At 37.1% G+C, this 22,209-nt stretch overlaps 1 protein-coding gene across 2 annotated transcripts in view; it reads right to left on the reverse strand.

The window, feature by feature from the left end:
- Positions 1-22,209, reverse strand: part of SUPT3H (SPT3 homolog, SAGA and STAGA complex component) — a 256,562-nt gene that overhangs the window by 107,479 nt on the left and 126,874 nt on the right. For both annotated transcript variants that reach the window (XM_039696034.1, XM_039696035.1), the window contains exon 3: positions 21,974-22,058. In XM_039696034.1, the coding sequence (XP_039551968.1) occupies positions 21,974-22,058 (85 nt within the window). The remainder of the gene's footprint in view (positions 1-21,973; positions 22,059-22,209) is intronic.

Genomic DNA, 22,209 nt, shown 5'->3' on the forward strand with positions numbered 1-22,209 from the left:
GACGTCCCAAAAAGGATCATCTGTAATCTGTTAAAATTACAGGCTATGGAGGTAGGGATGTCTGCAGTTAAGCATAGGTCTGATTTCCTTTCTGTAATTTTGATTCCTTTAAAAAAAACTTGAGATAAAGTGCAGCAGAAATAACTTAGTGCTTTACTAGTATTGGTTAAGTGAAAAAAATTGGCAAGTATTTAAAACCTTTGTATTCATTTTTGAAGAATTATAAACATCTTTATTCTGCTGAATAAAATGTTGCACTCATTAAAAGGGTTTTGCAATACCTGAGAAAAATCAGGCACCAGATGTGGTTGATTGGACTTATGAAAAAAATTGTAGTTGCACATGCCAATGGATAATTGTTTGGAATTCAGAAGCAAAATCTACAAAGTTTCCATCTGCAGCAGCCAGAGGGCTGGAAATGGAACAGGATTTTCCCTACAATTTCTTCTCCTAAAAGCTCTCCCTGGCAGCTCAGGGTAGCAATGGCCATATGAAATGAAAAGGGAATGAGGTTTTTTTCTTAAGTTTTCAATGCCTTCCCTTCTGCCTCCTGAGCAGCCACGAGAGTGACAAGACTGGTAGGAGAAACCTGTTAGGTGTCTCCTCCTACACTGATGCTTTCCAATTAGCACTTACCTAGATCTTATTTATGGTTTTAAAGACATAGAAATATTCCTCTCCAAAGACAGTGAAATGCAGCCCAGAGGCACTGTGTAACTCGTGCACTCACACAATCAATAAATCACAAAACCCAGTGCAAACCTCAGGAAACTGGTTCTGTCTCCACACATAGGAGACACAGCACTTCCCCATCGGCAGAGCAACAAAAATCAGAACAGCTTTTCTTGTGATTTGTGATTCTATCCTGAGTATCCTGGGGGATTATCAGAACAGGCAGTAGAAGGCCAAGGATGAATTTTTCAAGACTTCAGCTAAATAATGGAAGGAAAAAGATGGTCAGTTGACAAGGGAAAAGAACCAGCTATTGTTCTGATGATGAAAGATGCACTTCAATAGGCAGGCAAGTTGCCTCCACCCTCCATTATAGCCCAAATAGTTTTGCTGGTGGTTCTTTTATAAGAATTCAATTGTTCCAAAGATATAGAAATTCCAAGGAAAAATAAAGCAAAAAAATCTTACCTTAAGAATTTAAAATCTGAGAATTTTAATGCAGCATTTTGAGACAAAACCAAAGTCTTTTCATCAGCCAACACTTAGTCAAGCATCTTGAGAGATCAGACTGTCAGTCAATCCAAAAATAATGAACAGGGACAATGGCAAGGAGGGTGAACATAGTGGGGAATTTCATGACAGAGGAAAAAGAAGTGAAAAAAAACAAAACAAACTGACAGTGGGGATGAAGCACGGCACATGTATAATATCTTTCCTCTATTGGGGCCTGCACAGATTTTATTTTTAACTAAAAGCATTATTCATTTTAATTAGCACTCATGATTTGTAAGTGATGCTATCTTTGAAAAATAGATAGAGCAATGACTCCAGACTATCCAGTTGAATTTATGTGTGATATGCCTGCTATACAGTTTAGAAATAAAGAGATAAAAATGCCCTGTGAATGAAGAAACAGCTAAAGGATTATATGAAAGTCATGTACAGGAAAAAATCCATTAATATTTTAATATTATTTTCATCCTGACAATTAAGTTCTGAAAGAGTGGAATCAGTCTAGTACAGTTCCAAAAGATCTGATAAACAAAGTCTGAACTTAAATGAATTCAGTTTTAACAGGTTTGTAACCATGGCATCTTTCAAGAAAAAAAAAAATCATCCATTGACATGGATACGCCTGCTATACAGTTTAGAAATAAAGAGATAAAAATGCCCTGTGAATGAAGAAACAGCTAAAGGATTATATGAAAGTCATGTACAGGAAAAAATCCATTAATATTTTAATATTATTTTCATCCTGACAATTAAGTTCTGAAAGAGTGGAATCAGTCTAGTACAGTTCCAAAAGATCTGATAAACAAAGTCTGAACTTAAATGAATTCAGTTTTAACAGGTTTGTAACCATGGCATCTTTCAAGAAAAAAAAAAATCATCCATTGACCCATGCTGTTAAATTCAGGGTTCTAATCCAAAATCAATTGTGCTTCAGCCAGCTTTCTATCAGCTGAGTCTTTTTTTTGGCAAAGACTCAACTCAAAATGAAGGGAATGCATTGGGGTGATAATTTGCTGTATGAGCACCTATAGGGTTGTTAAAATAAAGGTGCTGTGCCATATGCAGGTGTTCCAACATTCTTAAACAGTTCCTCCAGTATCCCCAATGCATTGCAATTTCAAAGTAAGCAAACCCAGCAATTCTTCATCTCAAATTTGGGTTGGAGCCCCGTCTGGCAAACCGCTTGGATCCCTGCTCTAAAGCACATCCCTCCTGTGCGAGCGGCGATGATGGACTGCAAGGAGCTGCATTAAGGTCTCAGACAAGTAAATTACTCTGGCTTCAAACTGTCAAGTAAACTTTGCAGCTTTGTACTTCATGGAGTACAGTTGGTGATAAAGACACAGAAACCCCAGGCTTCTGGTTTTGGCCATAAAAAGGCCGATTGAAGTAATCACCCAGTACAGCATGTGATGAGGAATATCACTTACGCAGCAGAGACACACACTTGGTGAACTGATACACTTCCAAACACTCTGAAAATTGCTTTTCCTCACCTACCCCCAAAGTCCTTCCTTTGAAGCCTTCACAGGACAGGAATGTGAGACAATTTCAAACCCAAAATGCAATAACTATCTGATCATAACTTTGACAACTGTATTTTTTAAAATTAAGTATCTGCTTACACTCCTGTTAGTTCATTCCAAAATTATGAGACCAAGTAAACCAAGCTGATAGAGGGATCTAGTGCTTAATCACAGAATCACAGAACAGAACAGGCAAGGTACAGGGATGTGCAGCTGCAGCCTCACTTCCTCTCAGGCTACGAGATCAACTCCAAACACCTCATGCAACACCAAAGGCAAGCAAAAGAAATGATCACAAGACATTTTTTCTTAAGATACATTTAAAACAGAGCATTATTTGTACTCAGTTATTTAATAAGCCACACTATCAGTGCTGAAACATACATTCCCAAGTGGGATAGTGAGATAAACTGCAAATTTGACTACCATGGCACAACATGTCTTTTTATTTTTCAAAAGATAAAACACCTCATTGCCTTTTCAGCACACAGATAAGATACAGACACCTCTCAGGATGGATAAGGGCACTAATTGATGAAATGGAAACTGTTCATGTTATGCTGCTCTAAAAGATGTTTTTGTGCTGATCCAGTCTCCTTGAATAAAAATAACTGCATATACATACCATAGTGTTTGTTCCACTAGCAGTTTTTATGAACTTGGGTAAAAACATTATAAAAGCAAGTACTCATACTGGATGAAACTGCTTTGGGTAGGAGTCTGCGTGTTAGAGATGAGAACTGCCCTTGGCCATTCAGCCCGCGTGGTATTTATGAGCAACACTTCATTTTCACAATCTTAGAACACTTACAATAAACAATAATGATAATAGTTTTCAAAATACTTGCTGAATTTCAAAATATTTTCCCAGAGAGCAGTGTTTGCCTCTCTCTGTTTTGATACGTGCCTTGGAGTCAGGCTGTTGCAGGGAACTGTGGAAAGGTAAGAATTTTTTGCTTATTATATTGAACAGTAAATCTTGAGCATTAGACTCTTAGATATTTAAATAATATTTACTATTCCTATATGCATGGCTTTATAAGCTATTTTAGAAAGTAATTTGGAATATGAAGAACCTAGATAACCTTTTTCAGTTTAACTCTGAAATTACAATTGCATTCTCACTCTAACTGCATAAATAACACCTTTCTCTGTCAGTTCTGGGATGCACAAATCCTTCCTCTCCATAAAATTTACCAACCTAATAAATACTGACCTAGAATCAGCAATTTTGGTATTTACTAGGGACTCTAACTAAATTCATAAATCAACATAATACCTAAGTGGGCAGTACTACAATAATTTTATATATTCTATATAACTATTTCACATAATATATTTAATGGTCAGAAACATTACACATTTAGCTGGCAAGTCTCTCCTTTAGCATTCAATAAATGCCACACTTTTACATAAGAAAATGTATTTCAATCTAATGTTTATATTTTGACTGCACCTAAAATGTACTTATTGTAGCATACTGCATCAATAAATGAACAATTATTTCTCAGTGGCATGTAAAATACATAGTGATGTCAGCAGCATTAAATTCTAGTGCCAAGGAGGGAAACAGTTAAATGTAGTTTAACTATAAAATTAATATTATACTAATTTTAATAAAAGGAAAAGATTTACCTTATTATTTTTAGTTCAGACATGCAGTCATGTGCAAGGTAATTCAATACCCACTGTATAAAATCTGAACTATGGAAATGTTTTACAGATGTTTCTAATCAGCTTCCTTTGTTTAACATTAGAGCTAACCTCCAGAAGATACATACAAGCTGCACATCCTACAGGTAATGCTATCCAGATGGGATGTTTTCCCTTAACATTGTGCTCACTAACACAAGGAATAAGGAATAACATAAGGGATATGCTGTGAAGAAAAAGCATCTTGGCAAAGCATTTCTAATGTCATTTCAGATTCAGTGCCACGACACATCTTTTCCAGCTTGCCTGAAGTACTTCTTGTGGAAAACTCCCAAAACATACAGCATAAAAATGTCTTGGGTTCAGACAGCTTTATGTTGATTGCGGGGCTCTAGCAAATACTAAACACAGTAGTGATAGCATCTTAATTCTTAACTTCTTCCTTTGGTTAAATTGTACAATTTCCCAGCTGTTGGGTCTCCAGAATATTCCTGCAGTCCTATCCTATACTGAATTTTCTCTGGATACACCAATTTCATCGGGAAGACAATCCTGCAATGAATGCTGCAAGGATGTCTTTCTTGGCAACAAGGAATGAGCTTCCCTTGCCTGGATGCTGGTTGGCAGGGAAGAGCAAAATATCCCAGCTCCTTAAATTAATTCTTCTCTCATGAGTTAACAGCAGTGACTGAGAGAGGAGGTCTCCAGCTGAGGCATCACAGTGAAGTGATTATTTTTGTGTTAGACCACTTGATGCATCTGCTGAACATCATCACCTCAATGCCTTGTCCAGATACTACTGACTTAGAGTGGGAAAAGCCCTGGAATGCCCAGAGAACTCCAGGGATGCTTGCAGGAGTGCACCCTGTGGCCTTTTTCTCTGATGATCTGAGCAAAGGAAGGAAACAAAATCTTCCTTTAGCTCTCCAAAGAGACAACTCAGGCAGGGACCATCATTTGTCCAGTGTAAGGACTTAACCCACACCCATGAACATCAAAGGAGCTCTTTAGTAGAACATGGGGGGAATTGAGGCACGTAAATGCAGACCCTCTCTTGCCAACTAGGACATAAAGTATCTAATTCCAAGTATTTTTTTTTTCAACTGACCATCCACCAAACATAGGTGTAACCATCAGGCCAGGCTTGCACAATAAAAAAAAAAAAATTAAAAAAAATAATAATAAAAAAAAAAATAACATGGGAGCTCTGACACAAATACATTTTCAAAGAACAATCAAGGACATAACTATATTTTCCACCAGGCAATTTGATCTTCCCAGAAATGATCCTGGCACCACTGTAAGAGCAGCTGTGTTCAGGGTGGCTGCAGAAAGATGTGGATATCCACAACAAATATGCTATAGATCCCTTCCTTGAGTACATGAAATTCCTGGTCTACAGTCAGCAAAACAGAAATGAGATCCACAGTCCAGTGTTCCTGAGCTGACTCTTGCCTACCTTAGAGAGATCACATCCCTTTGCAGAGCCTGGCTGGGAGTTCCAGTACATCTAACTACCAAGCACTAATAAACACTAATTAAAGTGTTTCCTGCCCCTGAGAAGGGCAGCTACTCTTGTGTATGAACGCAGCCCTGTCTCCTATACTTGTATTACTGAAGCATTTGGAAGTTTAATAAAAATTTGGATTTTAAATGGCTTGTGACAGGTTAAGATTAACATCCTCCTACTGCAATTGCTTAGAAGCAGGGAACTGGCAAGACACAAGCTATATTTCAACCAGACAGGCATGTTTCTACTGACAGTGACAGAAACATTTCCACAAAATAGCCTCCTGCTGTCTCCAGCACTAATGAAACGCACAGCATACGGCGGCGGAACGGCACTACATTTCCCTCAGAATATGAAATGTAAACTCTGCCTTAACCATCCTCCAGAAATCCACCAGAGCTACAACTTCTGTATAACATTAAGTCTTTGTTAAATTAACTGCTGGAGAGCCTAATGGCGCACAAAAAAACCCCACCTCCTCCAAAAAACACCCCCAAAATTATGTCATGAAGGAAGAGTTGAGATGGAAATCCAGTCAGATGTAACTCCTACCCATCACTTGGGTGTATGGGGTAAAAAGGGCTGCAGGCCCTATAGCTGCAAGGAAGAGCAAAATAACTAATTAGATCTACGAACAAAGAATATCCCAATCCTGCTCCCCAAAACAGGTGTTTGTACATTTTCACAACTGCAAGAACACAAATTTTACACACAAAATGGATAATGGTGAGGTGTCAAACCTTTCACTTCCATGATCCTGAGCTGCAGATTCAAACACACACAGTCCTGCAAGACAGTCTGTTGCAGGTTTCACAGCTTAGTTTTACTAGACCACAGTTACACCAAAACATCTCAAAGGGCATAGTCTTTTGATGTCCTTAACTTGAAATTCTGTTATCCTCAGAGACATTGAATTATGCAGTCAGTCCCATTTTCACTTAATTATTCATTTTTGCTATGTATCTACTCTGTTTTTTTATTACTTCTACCATACAGCTATATGCTATAGACACTGGTGAGTCATGGAACTGCAGTGTTTGCCACCATACAGTCATGAAAAAAAGGACATTGTCAGACCAGGCTGAGTCAGGCTGAGAGATAGCAAATGACAAACACACAAACAAAACATGCAGTGTGGACAGTAACAGTCTCAAAAAATCAACTGGTATGAGCATTTTTGCAGATATCAAAATAGATGGGAAGTTTAGCAACTGCAATTGGAATTTAGAAGAAGACATTATTTGTTTCTGAAATTAAAGAAAGTGCCTTCTCTTCATAAGAACATATAGGAGAGAATCAAGTTTACAATACTGAATTTATTCTAACAGAGAAGATTGACATTATTTTTTAAATGGATGTCACCAACCCACCTTGGGGACCTTCATGACCCTCCAACTCAGGATGTTCTAGGATTTTATGAAACAATATAGCAGAGAATTGTGACAAAAGATGCAAATGTGTAGCATTAATGCAACAAGTCCACTAGCTTTAAAGTTTGGGTGTCTTTTTTTAACACAGAACATTTGTTTTTCCCTTCAGAATTAAATTCACTGAATCACCGAGTGGTTTGAGTTAGAAGGGTTATCTGGAAAAAAAAATCCATCTCTAAATGAGACTACAGATGGATATATCTAATGTTGAATTTGTTCACTTGGCCACATTTGGTGCTGTATTATAATAATGTAACAGAGCTAAACCTGCAAAACATTTAAAATCACTTTTTGTAAATAATGAAGTTCACCACTAATATGAATTAATTACCATTAAAAATGAATAAACAAAAACAGTCAAGCTTTTATGAGACCCTGCAGCTATAGCTGAAGCAATAGATTTATAAAATTTAAGCTGAATTTTTTAACCACAAATAATCACTATTAAGGATTATTTTGGATTAAATGCACATGTGAAATATATTAATACTTTAATCATGAGTGCTGGACAGAACCTTGAAAATAGGTATTTTCTTTCTATTGGGAAAATCATATCCCTTGAAATAAACAATTCTGCATGAAAGTACTGAGCAATATTTCAGTGATCATATAGAAATATAATAACATTAAAAGATGTATTCAACAGTCTTATTTTATGGCACTCACTCAGCATGTGGGACACTCAGGCTCAACTTTACATTCTTCCAGCAAGTAGAAACTTGAATATTGGTCTCTCTTCTCCAGGGCTGCTGTCCTATACACAGGACTACCAGCTAGACAAGATTCCTCTTCATTTCGATAGATTTCTACACTTTCAAAAAATGAGCTTTTAATTTTGTTCTGATGAAAAAAATAAAGCTAATGTTGAAGCCTCTAAATTTTTCAAGGAAATGGAATTTTTATTTTCCAGCCAAACACAGTAATTACAGAGCCCTCTGAGCTGGACACAAACCCTGTAATGCTTGAGCAAGAGTCTGAATTTTAGACTTGCAGTACTTGAGCTGAAAAACAGGCAGCATGTGAATCAAGTCTAACAGGAATATAATAGAAATGCCACCACCTCCTATTGTAACTGCTCCCATACTCACAGATTTGAAGGAGTTTCAAATGTATGGGTAAATACTGGAAAAGGCCCAAAATGAACACAAAGGAAATTCAAGTCCCAAAAGCTATACTGGAGCAATCTGAAAGGCTTGCTTTAAACCTGTTAAAGGAAGGAAATTCACAGTTAAGACTGAAAATCCTGGCTGGAGCTCCAGCCTTCAAATACATACACTGCCTTGCAGAAACAAAAAGGGGTAGGCAAACCATACAAATCAAGACCACAGTGTCAGACTGGATTTCCAGTTTTAACTATGATTTGTGACATATTAGAGAACACTTTATTTCATTCTGTTTCCATAAAGTTGTAGCTCTTAGATGGACAGGCCAAGAATAGTCAAACTAGCTGAGAGTTTATTATAGCAGCAAAATCACCACCTTACTTGGGTAGTGAATGGATTTTTTTGCTACAGGTCCATAAAAAATAGAAAAAAAATTAGAAGAAAGGAAAAAAGGAAGACAAAAACAAAGCAAGCAATACTTTCAGAAGGCACAGCACTAGATTTAACAATAATTGCCCTTTCCAGTATAAATATCTTTGTTTTACTTCTCACAGCAATAGCAATCATGATATTCTGTACAGTATTTTAAAGCAACTTCTGGTAGTTTACATCAAACTTTGATTAGGCAGTTACTCATAATTCTTTAAAAAATGGGGCTTAATTTAATAAATAATTGTATATATATACATGGATACACACCCATTTATATGTGTATATTTAAGAGCTCTCCTCAACAAAGGCCAAAATTAGTTTGAGATCAGAGATATGGCTCAGATGACCTCTTGAGGCTCCTTCCAGCATAGTTCTTCCACAGTTCAGAATGGAAATTCCAGAGCAATCAGGGTAAAAAAATGTGTCATTAACCAAAAGGAAATGCCCAATTTATAACTGGCATGCCACAAAGTCAGTGTATGGAGAGGCCAAGGATCAGCCTGGGTAGTGGAGACACGGAACAGGCAAAGTCCTAATAGAGGTGTTAGAGCCATTACACAATTTTTGGGATGTCATCGAGCTCACTTTTCACCTGTGACCAGGAATGACAGTGAAATCCAGAACCAACTAGCAGTTGTTATTACAAAGTGCTTTGAAGAAAACAGGTGCTGAGTAAAAAAGCTGTGTATTAGTGGGATGACTAATAAAAATGGTTAGTTAAAAGGAGCAAGAATCTACAGCAAGGAGGGTACCACAGAAATCCAAGACATCTGGGGAGGAGTATTGGTGTAATAAAATGAAAACAAACCAACCCGTGTTATTTGGCAATCCCACATGCAAACCACTTGAATTTTACACTTCTGGAGCTTATGTCATCGTTGAGCTTCCACCTTCCACTCTGAGAAAGCTGCAGTTTAGAGAACTAGTACTTTAAAGCATATATAAGGTGGCAATGGGGCAGCTATTAAAGAAAAAAAACTCTTCTATATAGTCAAGACACTAACTGGGACACTGTTAAATTGTTTTACACCAGAAATGAATACGCCTCTTCCAGCATTTATAAGAGGGGATATAGAACACCACAAATACTCCTTCACATTTCAAGAACCTTTGGTATAGTTAGAGACTGCAAGTGTATTGTGTATTAAACAAAGAAACGATCCAAGTTTTTAAAAATATCATCTATAGCCCTCCATAAATCTCCAAACCCCTCCCATTAATGGTTACTGCGTGATTAATGCTTGTACTGGGCCATTTTAATTAGTGAAACAATTCAGAGTTCTACCTTAAAAAGCAGCTTTGTGAAACTGCAGTAGTTGCAGAATATTTCACTCCTGGGCTTGATAAAACACTAAACCAGAAACTGCTTTCAAATAACTGCCTGCCACAGCACTTTTAGCCAACTTTTGCACCTGGTGCTGAGACGAAAAGCCAAGTGAACTTTCACTCACTTGTTGCACGTCAGCTTCAATGCAATGTCTTTCTTCTGTTGTGTTTGGGTTTCTAACTGGAAGAGACAAGTAAGCTAAACTAGCAGCCAATCAATCCCTAAATTCTAAGAATGCAATAAAATTTGATACCAATAAATCTTTTATTTTAACAGCCAAAAGAGATTAACAAAGGTATTTGAAATTTTATCCTCCTCTGTACTTTCAATAGGACGATTACCTGACAACCCTGTTGAATCAAACAGCAAAATTAAAAGAGACACAATTAAGCTTGTATACACAAGGAACAGGATATGCATTTATGCATATCCCTAGTAGGTCCTCCATTATATATTAGCCTTGATGTATTTTTCTTCCTCTTACAATAAAAGTTATTACACCTTTGGACTGTCAAATAAAAATCCAATTGGCTGAGACACGGACCGTCAATATAAAATAGCTTTGCCCAGCTTCCCTCTTGCTACAGCCAGTCAATTTCTTCAGCTCTGTCATTAATTTGTTTTATTACTTGAGGAAAATCCACTTTGTCTTCTTTGTACTTTCATATCACATCAGTAAAGTGATCCATTTTTTTCCCCAATTTGGAACGCTGATGTCGGCACAAGATTATCAAAGACAAAAATGGTAAACAATATAAAAACACATTCAAGAATTAGAGATAATAAAAAAGTAGTTGCTGAGTATTGTGAGAATGTTTGTTAGTAACAATATCTGCTGAGTATACTGAAGTTGATATACTGGCATGAGACTGTGTGTCACTATACAAGTGCTCATTATTTGTCTATATATAAGATACATGTTTGCTCGTATGTTATGGTGCACAGATGCCAGCATTCACATCCCCATGTGTATGATACTGTCCACAGAAGAAGCATTTGTCACAAGACCTTCCACGTTACCATGAATTCTTTCCTAAAATGTAGAATCTGTCCCTCCCCTTTCTTCCTCATCTTGTGCTCTCCTTCACACACAGACACCAACAGCCCCATTCCACCTGTTCCATCATTATCCACTTAAGTTCCTCTAGCCTCATCCGAAATTCAATTTGGAAGTAACACATCTGCTGGCTCTCACTCCATTTACTACTTCTTGATGACTTCTCTGTCATCAGCACTTAATGTCCTGTAAAGCTACTTCCCAAACTCATTCTCCAGACCAGACCTTCTGCAGGCTACAATGCACCAGCCACAGCTTCTCTTTCAAACTGCCTCTTATTTCAATTATTTCCATCCTCTTGCTACTGAACATTTTGAGAAAGTGTCATGGGAAGCTCTTCCAAACTCTTTCCACTACAAGGTTTTCATCTTCCTTTATCCCACTACTTTAAACAACTCTTTGCTGAATCTCAGGCTTTGCATTCCTTATTCACAACCTGGATTCCACTTTAAGCTCCATAATTCTTCTGCTACAGGAGAGAAAGCAAGCATTCCCACAAGCAGCTCTTAGTTTCTGTTCCTGAACACCTTCTCTTGTCATAAATCTTTGGCCTTTTTCCCAATTCTGACCCACCTCAGTAGCATCATATCCTGCCCACTGAGTTTGCAATTTTTCTTTGCTCTCTGGTACTTTCCCTCAGTGTGTACAGATGACCTCATGCTATCCTCTCCTTTAAAGAAACTGTATCTCAATCCAGCCCGTCTCTCCGAATCTTTTCAGATTTGTTTCTTTCTCTTCATCTATTAAAAAACATACACCACGAAGTTTTCATCTAATGCACAGACTTCTAACTCTGTCTTGGATCAGCTCCAAGATGACTTTTCACAAATCACATCCCTTAAAACTGTTCATTTTTGGGACACTGTGTGCCTCTTCCTAGCCATAAACCTGGGCCTGCAGCATGTCTTTATTTTCTCTGACATTCCTACTGCTTTTAACACTGTTAACATCTCCTTGGGACATCACAGAAATTCCTGTTTACCTCCTTTCCTCTAGCATTGCTTTAAGACTTTTGCTTAGGGGAGTTCTCTCTTAGTTGGGAGCTCTGACTAAACACAAAAATCTACATCTGAGCTGGTCACCCAAGGCATAATTCACAGTCACTAGACAAAAATCACCCTTCTGGCTCCACATTCATCTCACCTTGAAATAAATCACGGAAACCATAATTGGTTTGGGTTGGAAGGGGCCTTAAAGATCACCCAGTTCCAACCCCTTGCCACGGGCAGGGAAACCTTTGACCACACCAGGTTGCTCCAAGCCCTGTCCAACCCGGCCTTGGACACTTCCAGGGATGGGGCAGCCACAGCTTCTCAGGGCAACCTGTGCCAGGGCCTCACCACCCTCACATTTAAATGCCTGAGAGAAGCCAAATAAATGGTACCCTACAAGTAACATTTCTCTCTATTGTCACTGATTATTTCTCCAATAAGCAGACTCTGATTTACAGGAATATCAACTATTGATAACCAATAATGTACTCCTATATACCTCCTATGTCATGTGCCCACACAGAGGTACAATGCCTTTGGCCAAGATATGACAAAATGGGCCTGGGCATGTAGTGACAGGACAAGAGGGAATGGCTTTAAATGGACAGAAGTGGATTTAGATTAGGTGCTGGAAATAAATTATTTACTGTGAGAATGGTGAGGCATTAAAAAGGTGACTTTTTGGTGCATTTACCAGAAAAATCTTAAAACCAAAAAGGGAAGCATTCTCAAATTAAAGTGAAGTTTAATATACATTTTCTGTGCCTGTATAGCTTTCATTTTTCTATAGAATATATGAGTAAAAAAAATTAATTTATACTTTTCAATACAATCATAGAAAATTCCTAATATATTATTTTACACAATGGAAAGTTTTTCTGCTAACATACAGCAAAATCACAGGTAAAGCAGAGAGTTAATTTTATTCTCAGTTGTCATCTTTGCCAGGAATGGGTTACAGCCCATACTTGCTTTGCTCGGTTTATTTGCAAGTCTGAGATAAAAGACTGTTTGTGCAAGTTTTTGTGTGTAAGTTATTTTCTGTCTACTCAAGGACTGTGCAGCCATCAACACTCCTATCAGGTAGAACTCGTGGCTTGAAGATAAAAGAACACAGAAATAAAAAGCATCGACATCTCCCACAATTAAATAAATACTGATCTAAGGGTTTCTGCTTTTATCGCTGTTTTTCTTGGCCAGTGACACTTACAGACACAAAAGGGCTGCATTTGCCAAAACTAAAGCACTTAAATTTTAAGAAAACAGATTTTGCAGCGCTTCAAGAAGTAAAATAGATTCTGCCAAGTTTTGCAGTACTTGTTCACTATTTGTATTTCCAAAATAAAATTGTTTTGAGTGATGGTAACACCTTTGCCTTCAGCTACTGTTTCCTTTTGCAGAAGAACAGAACTGGAAGATGTTGAAAAAGGTGGAGAACTTTGGTATCAACAGCTGTCTATTAATAACCAAGTGCAGTATTAGAAACTCAGGACCTCTGAACACTAGGTGTCAGTGTAAGAAATGGAAAAATATCAAAAACCTGTTGTTTCCAATCAGGTGGATTAGCTAAGAAACCAGGAGCAGCTGTGACCACATTTCCTTGTAACGCCGTAACACTGTTAACAAGCCAATCTTCCTAAAAAATGTTATTCTGAAACTATCAGGTTTGCTTGAAATCAGATAAGGTGATCTAAAAATTACAGTGAATTTGCTCTGTTAACCACTCTGAGATGACCTTTAAGGTTTATGAGTTACACTTGAAGACCATGCAGAATTTTACACTACTCTTTCCACCACAGATGCCCATAAATCAGTTGTGTCTTTCGCAACTAAAAGTTTATAAATTGCTTGTTTTGTTGGTTTTTTTTTTCCCTCAGAATCAATGAAAAACTACATATCTATAAAAGAAATACAGCTAGGGTGTCTTTCGCAACTAAAAGTTTACAAATTGCTTGTTGTTTTGTTGTTTGTTTTATTTTTTCCCTCAGAATCAATGAAAAACTACATATCTATAAAAGAAATACAGCTAGTGCCTGAAGCCACAGAGGTGAGATGTCTCCCACTTCACTTAAGAAATCTAGATTTTAAATGCATGGCCAGAATTTTAAACAACTATGTTAAACAACAACTTGTCCTAACTATGTTAGGACAAGAATCACATGCTTGAAGTGCCCATTTATCTCTTGTGACACAAAAGATGATCTGGTGTCATTACCTCAGCTTTAGGAAAATATGTTTGTCATATTTGTTTGCTTTTATGTTCTACCACTGATAAATTTCTGATTCTTTTAATGTACTAGTTTCTGTCAGAATCAGAATATTAGGCAAGATGGGGTTTTGTGTGCAGGATGGACTTTACACACATTTTCTTATAATATTCTATTTATACCATACAAAGAAGTTAAAGAAAGAATGAAACCCTGAACATCAACTTTCCATTTGGCTTCTGGAGCTTGTAATTTAATTATGGTTCCTCAAAATCATAATCAGAATATTGATTTACCAGAGTTTACCATATTGAGCAATACAAATGTAATGATTACTCTTAAATGTCTTAAATTCTTGATTTGTTAATAAGTGACATCAATAGAAGTAGGCAAAGACCCTGAACACTGCATTTGTACACTGACTGTGCCTGCTCATCCCAGCTCATCCAAGGCCTTAACAAATGTTAATCTCTTCTCTTCTCCTAAAATTTTACATAAAAATTAAATAAAGGATGTATCTGTGTTTTGGAAACATGGGCTGGATTCAGCTTATCAACTGTTTCATAAGAGCCCTAGAAGTCAAGAGTATATATATATTTAAGAATGCCACAGATTCCAAAGCCCCCACGAGTGAAATTTCATATCTACTTCATTCCTCTAGCCCAACAGCCTAAACAGGAATTTGATGCGTGAAGGGCGGTAAAAACAACCATGTAAATATAGAGACATACATTCCTATACATTTACAGTACACATAAATCCATGACATTGTTATTAAAGGCCCAGCCTGATACAGAAACCCAGCAAATACTGGGATTACTGCTGCCTGCACTACCTTCAGTCTTTATATTTTATGTGTTACAACACAATCTTTAAGCACTGATGACTTTTTGTTTTCCATTTAATCTAGTCTATGCTTCAGATCTTCTTCCTCACTACTGAACATGCTGGTACAACTTTGAAGGTATAAATACTCATTTCCTTCTGTTTGATAATTTAGGGTTTTAATAACAATATCTTAGTTTCTTTCCACTTGTAAGGTCAGTGAAGTTCATCACCATTGGATGGATGATGAGCAGCATCTCCACATGATGAAGCAAAAAGCAGCAACCCTGTGTTAGAGCATATGATGACCCTGCACAGAGATCCATGGAAAAAAAAAATCTGACCAAGTCACTAAGTTCTCAGTCTCAAGAGAAAGCAGAGAGAGATCCCAGAATCCCTAACTCCTGACTCATCTCTTGAAGTAAATTCTGTGCTTGAGAATAGATCTGAATATGGTGAGCAAGGGGCAGACAATGTTTAAAGTAGAAAACTCAGGACATGTCTTTTCATATAAATTACCATATAAATCTGTCATATAAATCTAAATACTGACCACATTTAAATGCTGCAATGGCACAGGGAACAGTTAACTACTTGCTAGATATAAAGCCTTATTTCTCCTTTTCCATCCTTCATGGGGAAATGCAGACAAACTCACAGTGCTGGTACCCAGGGAAATTTTTATACTACAGACTTATTTTCCAGTTTGATTTCTTCCAGTGCAGGTGTGCCACGTGTTTGCTGCAAATATATGCATGTTGTTTATTCGACTCTACAGTAGGAATAGAATTAATAGGGATGGATTTCTCCCAGATGGTTTTTGTGAACTCCCTTTATCCCATCCATGTAAACACACAGCATGTTCCGGCTCGCCGGGCTGTACATCCACCCTGTGACTTAGTACAACTAAGTCTGAATGTTTAGTTAGCCAGAAGATCGTTTCCATCCTGTGATTCATTAGGTCCCTATGGTACCCTCGACTTCCTTTCTTTTGTACAATCACAAATTATATTAGTTTGTCTTATTTTGATAACCCCTTTAATTAATATCCTGCACAGGAAACTGTATAACTGTTTTAAAACAGGCTCATAAAACAAGGACTTTTCCTGTTGCTGGGGTGGCATAAGTGACAGTTACACATAACTCTGGGATATCAGTGGGCAATTCCTGCCCATAGAGGAGCTGCTTTCAATTCTTTCCTTCTTAAATGGAACATCAGATATGTTACAATTATGTATATAAAGGTTACAAGTCGAACAGTTCCAAACTGTAGTAAGCAAACCTGGAGCTGTGTGAGGTTACACACGTTCAAGTGACAGATCCAGTTTGTGAACAAATAACAACTGTCATTTTATTTTAAAAACCCAAGAACCTCTACAAGCAAAAAACCTGCAAAGGACCAAGACAGCTTTATCCTTGCTTCTGTTTAAATCTTCATTTTTCCTACTTGCCTCTCCCACTGTCATAGTCTTTTTCTCTGGAAGGGCAAGTGAAGGTGAGATTTTCCCTTCTTTTGTTTGAAACTGCAATAAAAGAATAACAGCTGCAGGAATAAGGCTGGGAAGAGAAGAAAGTACATCATGATCCAGAAAATATACAGCCCTTTGAAAATATAAAATTCACACTGCTTATGATAAGTAACTGCATTTTGTATCAGTAAACTTAAGATTGTCTCTGTATTTTCAGCATTCCTTTTCCTAGGAAAAAGTGGCAAATGACTACCCAATCTTTACTAAGCTCATTATAAAAAGAAATTTATTCCACAGGATAAATTTACTACAGATCTGCTCAGGACTCAGGCACACTGCTGAATCTCTACATCTCACTCCAAGTTTGATGCCTATGAATTACTTTTGCATTTTAATACAATCTGCATATGCCAGTATAGACTATTCACCTGCTGACCTGTGCTTTGTGTTTTGTTTGAGACTAAAGGACTGATTCTGAATTAAATGTTGTGTGTGTAAAAGATAATTTATTTCAAATAGTAAAAACAACAACAAAAAAAAAATTATCCATGTGTACACTCAAAGTGTTATATGCATTTATGCATATAACTCAGGACCCAAATCATGTTCCTACACAGGGAGCAAGAGTGGAATATTACTAGCTTTAGGTATCAGCATAAGTTATATGAAAATAAATAACACAGGAAGATAAAAGTAAATGACAAAAGAAATTCCAACAGACATCATGTACAATATGATTAAGGGCAACTGAAGTTCCTTTAATTTGACACTACTGAAATCTAAAAAAAGGCAACCAAGTGGGTCTGACTTCAATCATTTTACATCAGTTGGAGAGAACAGAGTCCATCTTCCAGCAGAGACACACATTGGCTGACAGGGAGCAAACCACAATTCTATTAACATGAATTCTACCATTCATGATCATCTCCAAAAGGACTTATCACACATTACAAGGAATTACAGCAGATAAAACATTTAAAGGATGCAGTCTGAGGCTGTTGTGATGTGCTGTGGCCCTGCCTCTGAGCAGCCACTCTTTCATGGACAGACAGAGTTACTTACCTGTATTTTTTGGTGTGCATATGTGTAATTTACCTATTCCTTTGTTGAACTCCGTCCTACTGCTAAAATATCTTCCATTTTGTAAAAACAAATCTAATCACTTCCCAAAAGCTATTTGATATCTCTGAAATGAAATGTAAAGGACTGAACTTCAAATCTAGTGCTACACTGAATAACCAAACTTTGTGAAACAGGTGCCTGCACTACTCCTGCCATACCTAGTGTGCCTAGAGAATAAACTGCTGGTACTTCATCCTGATAACAAACACCCAGCTGACACATTGTCAACATAAGAAAAGTAGCTCCTTACCAGCTCTTCTGATTTAATCAGTGCATCATGACCTCATTGCCTATTTCCCTTTGAACATGACATCTGAAGCATGAACAAGGAGCTATGGCCCTAACAAGAGAAGATACTAAAAATATTTAGCTTTTAATATTAGTCTAATAATACTACATTTTCTTATGAACTAGCCCAGAATGATGAAAATTTTGGAGAGAGCTGGTTAAGGTGAAGAGGGACTTTTTCATAAATATTACATAAAACAATTTCCACAATTTTTATATCTGTGTACGTGCAAGATTTAGGCGATTTTGATGGCAAATCTCTAAAATGGTAGTTTAATGATGAGCAAAAAGTCCTATTCCATTCCTCTTAATTACAGGTTTGGTTTGATTTTGGTTTGTTTTTGTTTTTTTTTTTACACAAAGTGCTGAATAATATACATTTGTCCTAAAGGAGGATCTTCAAGTTTCCTTTCTAAGGGTCTGAATAGAGATGAATAAGTTATTATAGAAAATGATGCTTCAAAACCTTCTTAGTGCACATGGAAATTGTATCAGATAAGATGGAAGAATGAAATAAAAGAGGTCTTATTCCACTTCAAATGAGCAGTAATTGAAAAGTTTGTCCCCTTCTGATTAACATTTTTTTGCAGTCCTCGTTGAACTGTTTTTGTAGGAAGAACTTTGCTTGTATTACTTGGGCCTAACCATAAAAAAATACAGCTTTGATTGGAACCTCTAGTCTTAGCCCACATAAAGAAATACATTTTTAGGGTAACATGAAAGCATCTATAAATTCCTTGAACATTTACCTATAAATGAACACTTAAAACTGTTACCAAATACTATCAGTCAACTATGAACTTGATTTCAAATTAAAACTTAAATTCATTGTGCTAATCAAATACATTGTGCTTGACCAAAAAATGTACAGAACTTTCTAGTGTAGGGGCTTTATGATTTTCTGTTGCTTGATATGCAAAAAACAAAGGGTTTAATAATTACAATATAGGCATAAAAAATTCAAACTCATGACACAAATATGATAGAATTTATCTCTCACCTTTCATGCCTATCTCCTAGATATTCAAACCCAAGCCAGCTGTCAAAGGATTCATTTCTTAGTCAGCTGAGAATACAAATTCCTTGATAGATACAAACCCATTCAACTCAGAAAGTAATTTTAGGATGAAACGAATCTTCCTCTGGAGATGCTCATTTCCTTCTATACATTGCTATATACTTTTAGTAGAATTTCCCTTTATGCAAAGCAGTGTGCATATTATTCAAAATACACCCAAAAATGGATCATAAAATGTGATGAAGACTCTTAAAAATCTGCTTTCCAGGAATTTGCCTTGTTAGTGCACTCATCTGCTACAGCAGCCGAACTTCATGAAGTGCACAGTGGTTTGAAGCAGTGACTGTATAAATCTGCCTAAACCAGATTTTGATTTAATAGAGTTCAGATCAACTCTGAAAATAGGAAGCTGGAACTATAAAGCTGCAAGATATCAAAAGTCAACCAATCAAAGGTAATCGTGCTGGAAACTTATTTTTTAATGCAGAGGCTCAAACCTGGACTTAATCAACAAGAACAAGCTCTTCTTACAAATGCTTACTATGAAAGATGTGTGCAATGTGCCAGCTTTATTGCAGGTATAAAAATAATTTCTACAGTTTCGCTTTATACCTGTATTATGGATGGAAAAATGGACATGAATTAAACAAGAAATCATTAAATTACATAGTGAGAACTGCGTAGTCCATTAATATGAGCAATATGACAAAATCCAGGTGGTAAGCAATAAATTTACTTCTGCAGTCAGCTTCATTTATAAAAATAGCATTTTTCTAGTACTGGGTAAATACCAGCAAAAACACCTACAAGTAAAGTGAAAATTTCATGTAACTGCACAGAAGCTCAATAAGGATGTGCAATTGAGGATGACAAATGTGCAAAATTCCCTATCAGGAGCCCGGGGCATGTAAAATGCTACTGATTTAAGAGTTCCGGCATGTGAATGTCAGAGGTCAAAGCAATGAGCTATTAAAGATACTTTCAGTTCCTCAGAAATAAAGTGCTGTCTTGGGCTGGGAGGGGAAAGGTTAGAAAAGCTGTTTATCTGCTGCTCCATTCCCATTCTTCCTTCTGTCAGGAAATCCTACAAGCTCCTGCACCCCACTCAGGGTTAACCCTGGGTCACATCCAGCCCCCGAGTAAGTTCCCGGCTTTGATTAAAGTGCAAAGACCACATGGCCGCAGGTTGCACTTTCTCAGCTGCAGGGGTTAGTAAAGCTCAGCTCAGCTGAGGGACAGAACAGCTCAGACTCCAGCACGTTACTGCTGAGAGAAGAGCGAAGCCGCAGCCTTCGGTTTGCATAAATTACAGGGGTCATTAACAAAGAGAAAATGTTACTTTGTCAGAGCTAAAGCTGGAATAAGAACTACAAATATCTGCCCAGGACAGAGTGTTTAACCAGCGGAAAACCTACAGAGAGGGGAGGGACATTGTCCCCTCCGAGGAGCCACGGGGCATGTTCAGGACAGCCCAAGAGGAGTGTAATAAGGAAAGAATCCACAAAGATGCCAGGAGACTGTGGAGACAGGGATACACTGCTGGGCTGCAGAGGTATGAGCAGAAAGAAACTGCCTGGAGCTGGAAGGGATGCCAAGGCATTTGCTGAGATGCAGGAAACTACTGAACGGCTGCTGGATGAGGTGCAAAGCTGAAGGAAAACACCTGCTGCAGGCATACAGTGGGCAAGGGGAAGTCTGATTTTAGTATATTTCTATTAAAAAACATTAATGTCTTATATGCATGAATATGTAGAAATATATACAAAATATATTTTTATACGCACATAAATATTTCTAATATGTGCTGTATCCGGTTCTGAATTTCTCATTTTACAGAAGTTTTTAGCTCTAGTTAATGTAGTACCAGAACCTACCTTGAAACTCAAAAAGCCTTGTCATTTCTAAAAGAGCTTATTACAAAGAAGAGGTGTAGGAACTTGCAGCTCAAAGTTTTAGCTGATCCAAGGACTCACCAGATGTAAATAAATATTAGTTATAATATGTATTAGTATAATCTACATATGTTAGTTCCATATAATGTCCATTCCCACACGTGCTGATAATTTAATTCAAATCACAGAATCATTAAGGTTGGAAAAGACCTCTGAGATTATCAAATCCAACCATTAAACCAGCACTGCCAAGACCACTAAACCCTGTCCCTCAGCGCCACATCTACATGTCTTTTAATGGCTATAATAAGAAAACCACACTTTTTATGAAGCCACAGGTGGCATATCAGATTATACACAGGTATAGTCATTTGTCAGATGGCAAATTCATGCCATGGTGTAAAATGCCATGATTTATTTCTTAAGAGGAGCTGTTGAACTTTAATAAAATATAAAGAGGTTCGAATTTAGAATTGTTTCTGAGAGATGTGATTCAAAACAACCTCATTTATATAACACATTCATTGGCTTTCAGTATATTAAAATATTCCATTTTTTGGCGGGTTTTTTTGACAGAAATCAAAACATCTCATGGAAGGAATATTAAGACATAAATCCTAAGCAAATAATGCATTAACACAAATAATAGAGTATAAATTTAAAAAAAATGTCAGCAAGGCAGTCTTTAGAAGAATAGTCAGTTCTTCTAACAACTTAAATTTTTTTTAACAAAAAACCCATCAGATTTCTTCCCAGGGTTAGGTGGGGTTGCATATCTGGTTCTACAGATAACTGAGACCAGAGCATCACCCTCGGATTCTGTATTTCATTTGTTCCTGAATCCTGGACAATCTATTATTAGTCATTAGATCATGAAAATACCATGTGGATTGAAGGAGTTTTAGAGTGCAGGCTATTCTGCCTGTTATGTTCTTACCAAGTTTATCAGCTGAGTGTGGACAATGTCTTCCACCAGAACTGCAGTTTCATGGAGTGGCCTGCGAGCATCTCCCAGGGAAAACCTGAAACAAAGAGGTTTATTGCAAGGTTATGGAAATTAGTTAAAGAGAAAACAAGTATTGGTCTCCTGATAGATAAAAAAGAAGAAAATATGAATAATAACAATGAGGTTAACACACTTGTATGTATGGAAATGGATCGCTCAGCCTGGTG

The sequence above is a fragment of the Passer montanus genome, unplaced genomic scaffold (genome assembly GCF_014805655.1).
Source record: "Passer montanus isolate IOZ18808 unplaced genomic scaffold, ASM1480565v1 scaffold94, whole genome shotgun sequence".
NCBI classification, from domain to species: domain Eukaryota; kingdom Metazoa; phylum Chordata; class Aves; order Passeriformes; family Passeridae; genus Passer; species Passer montanus.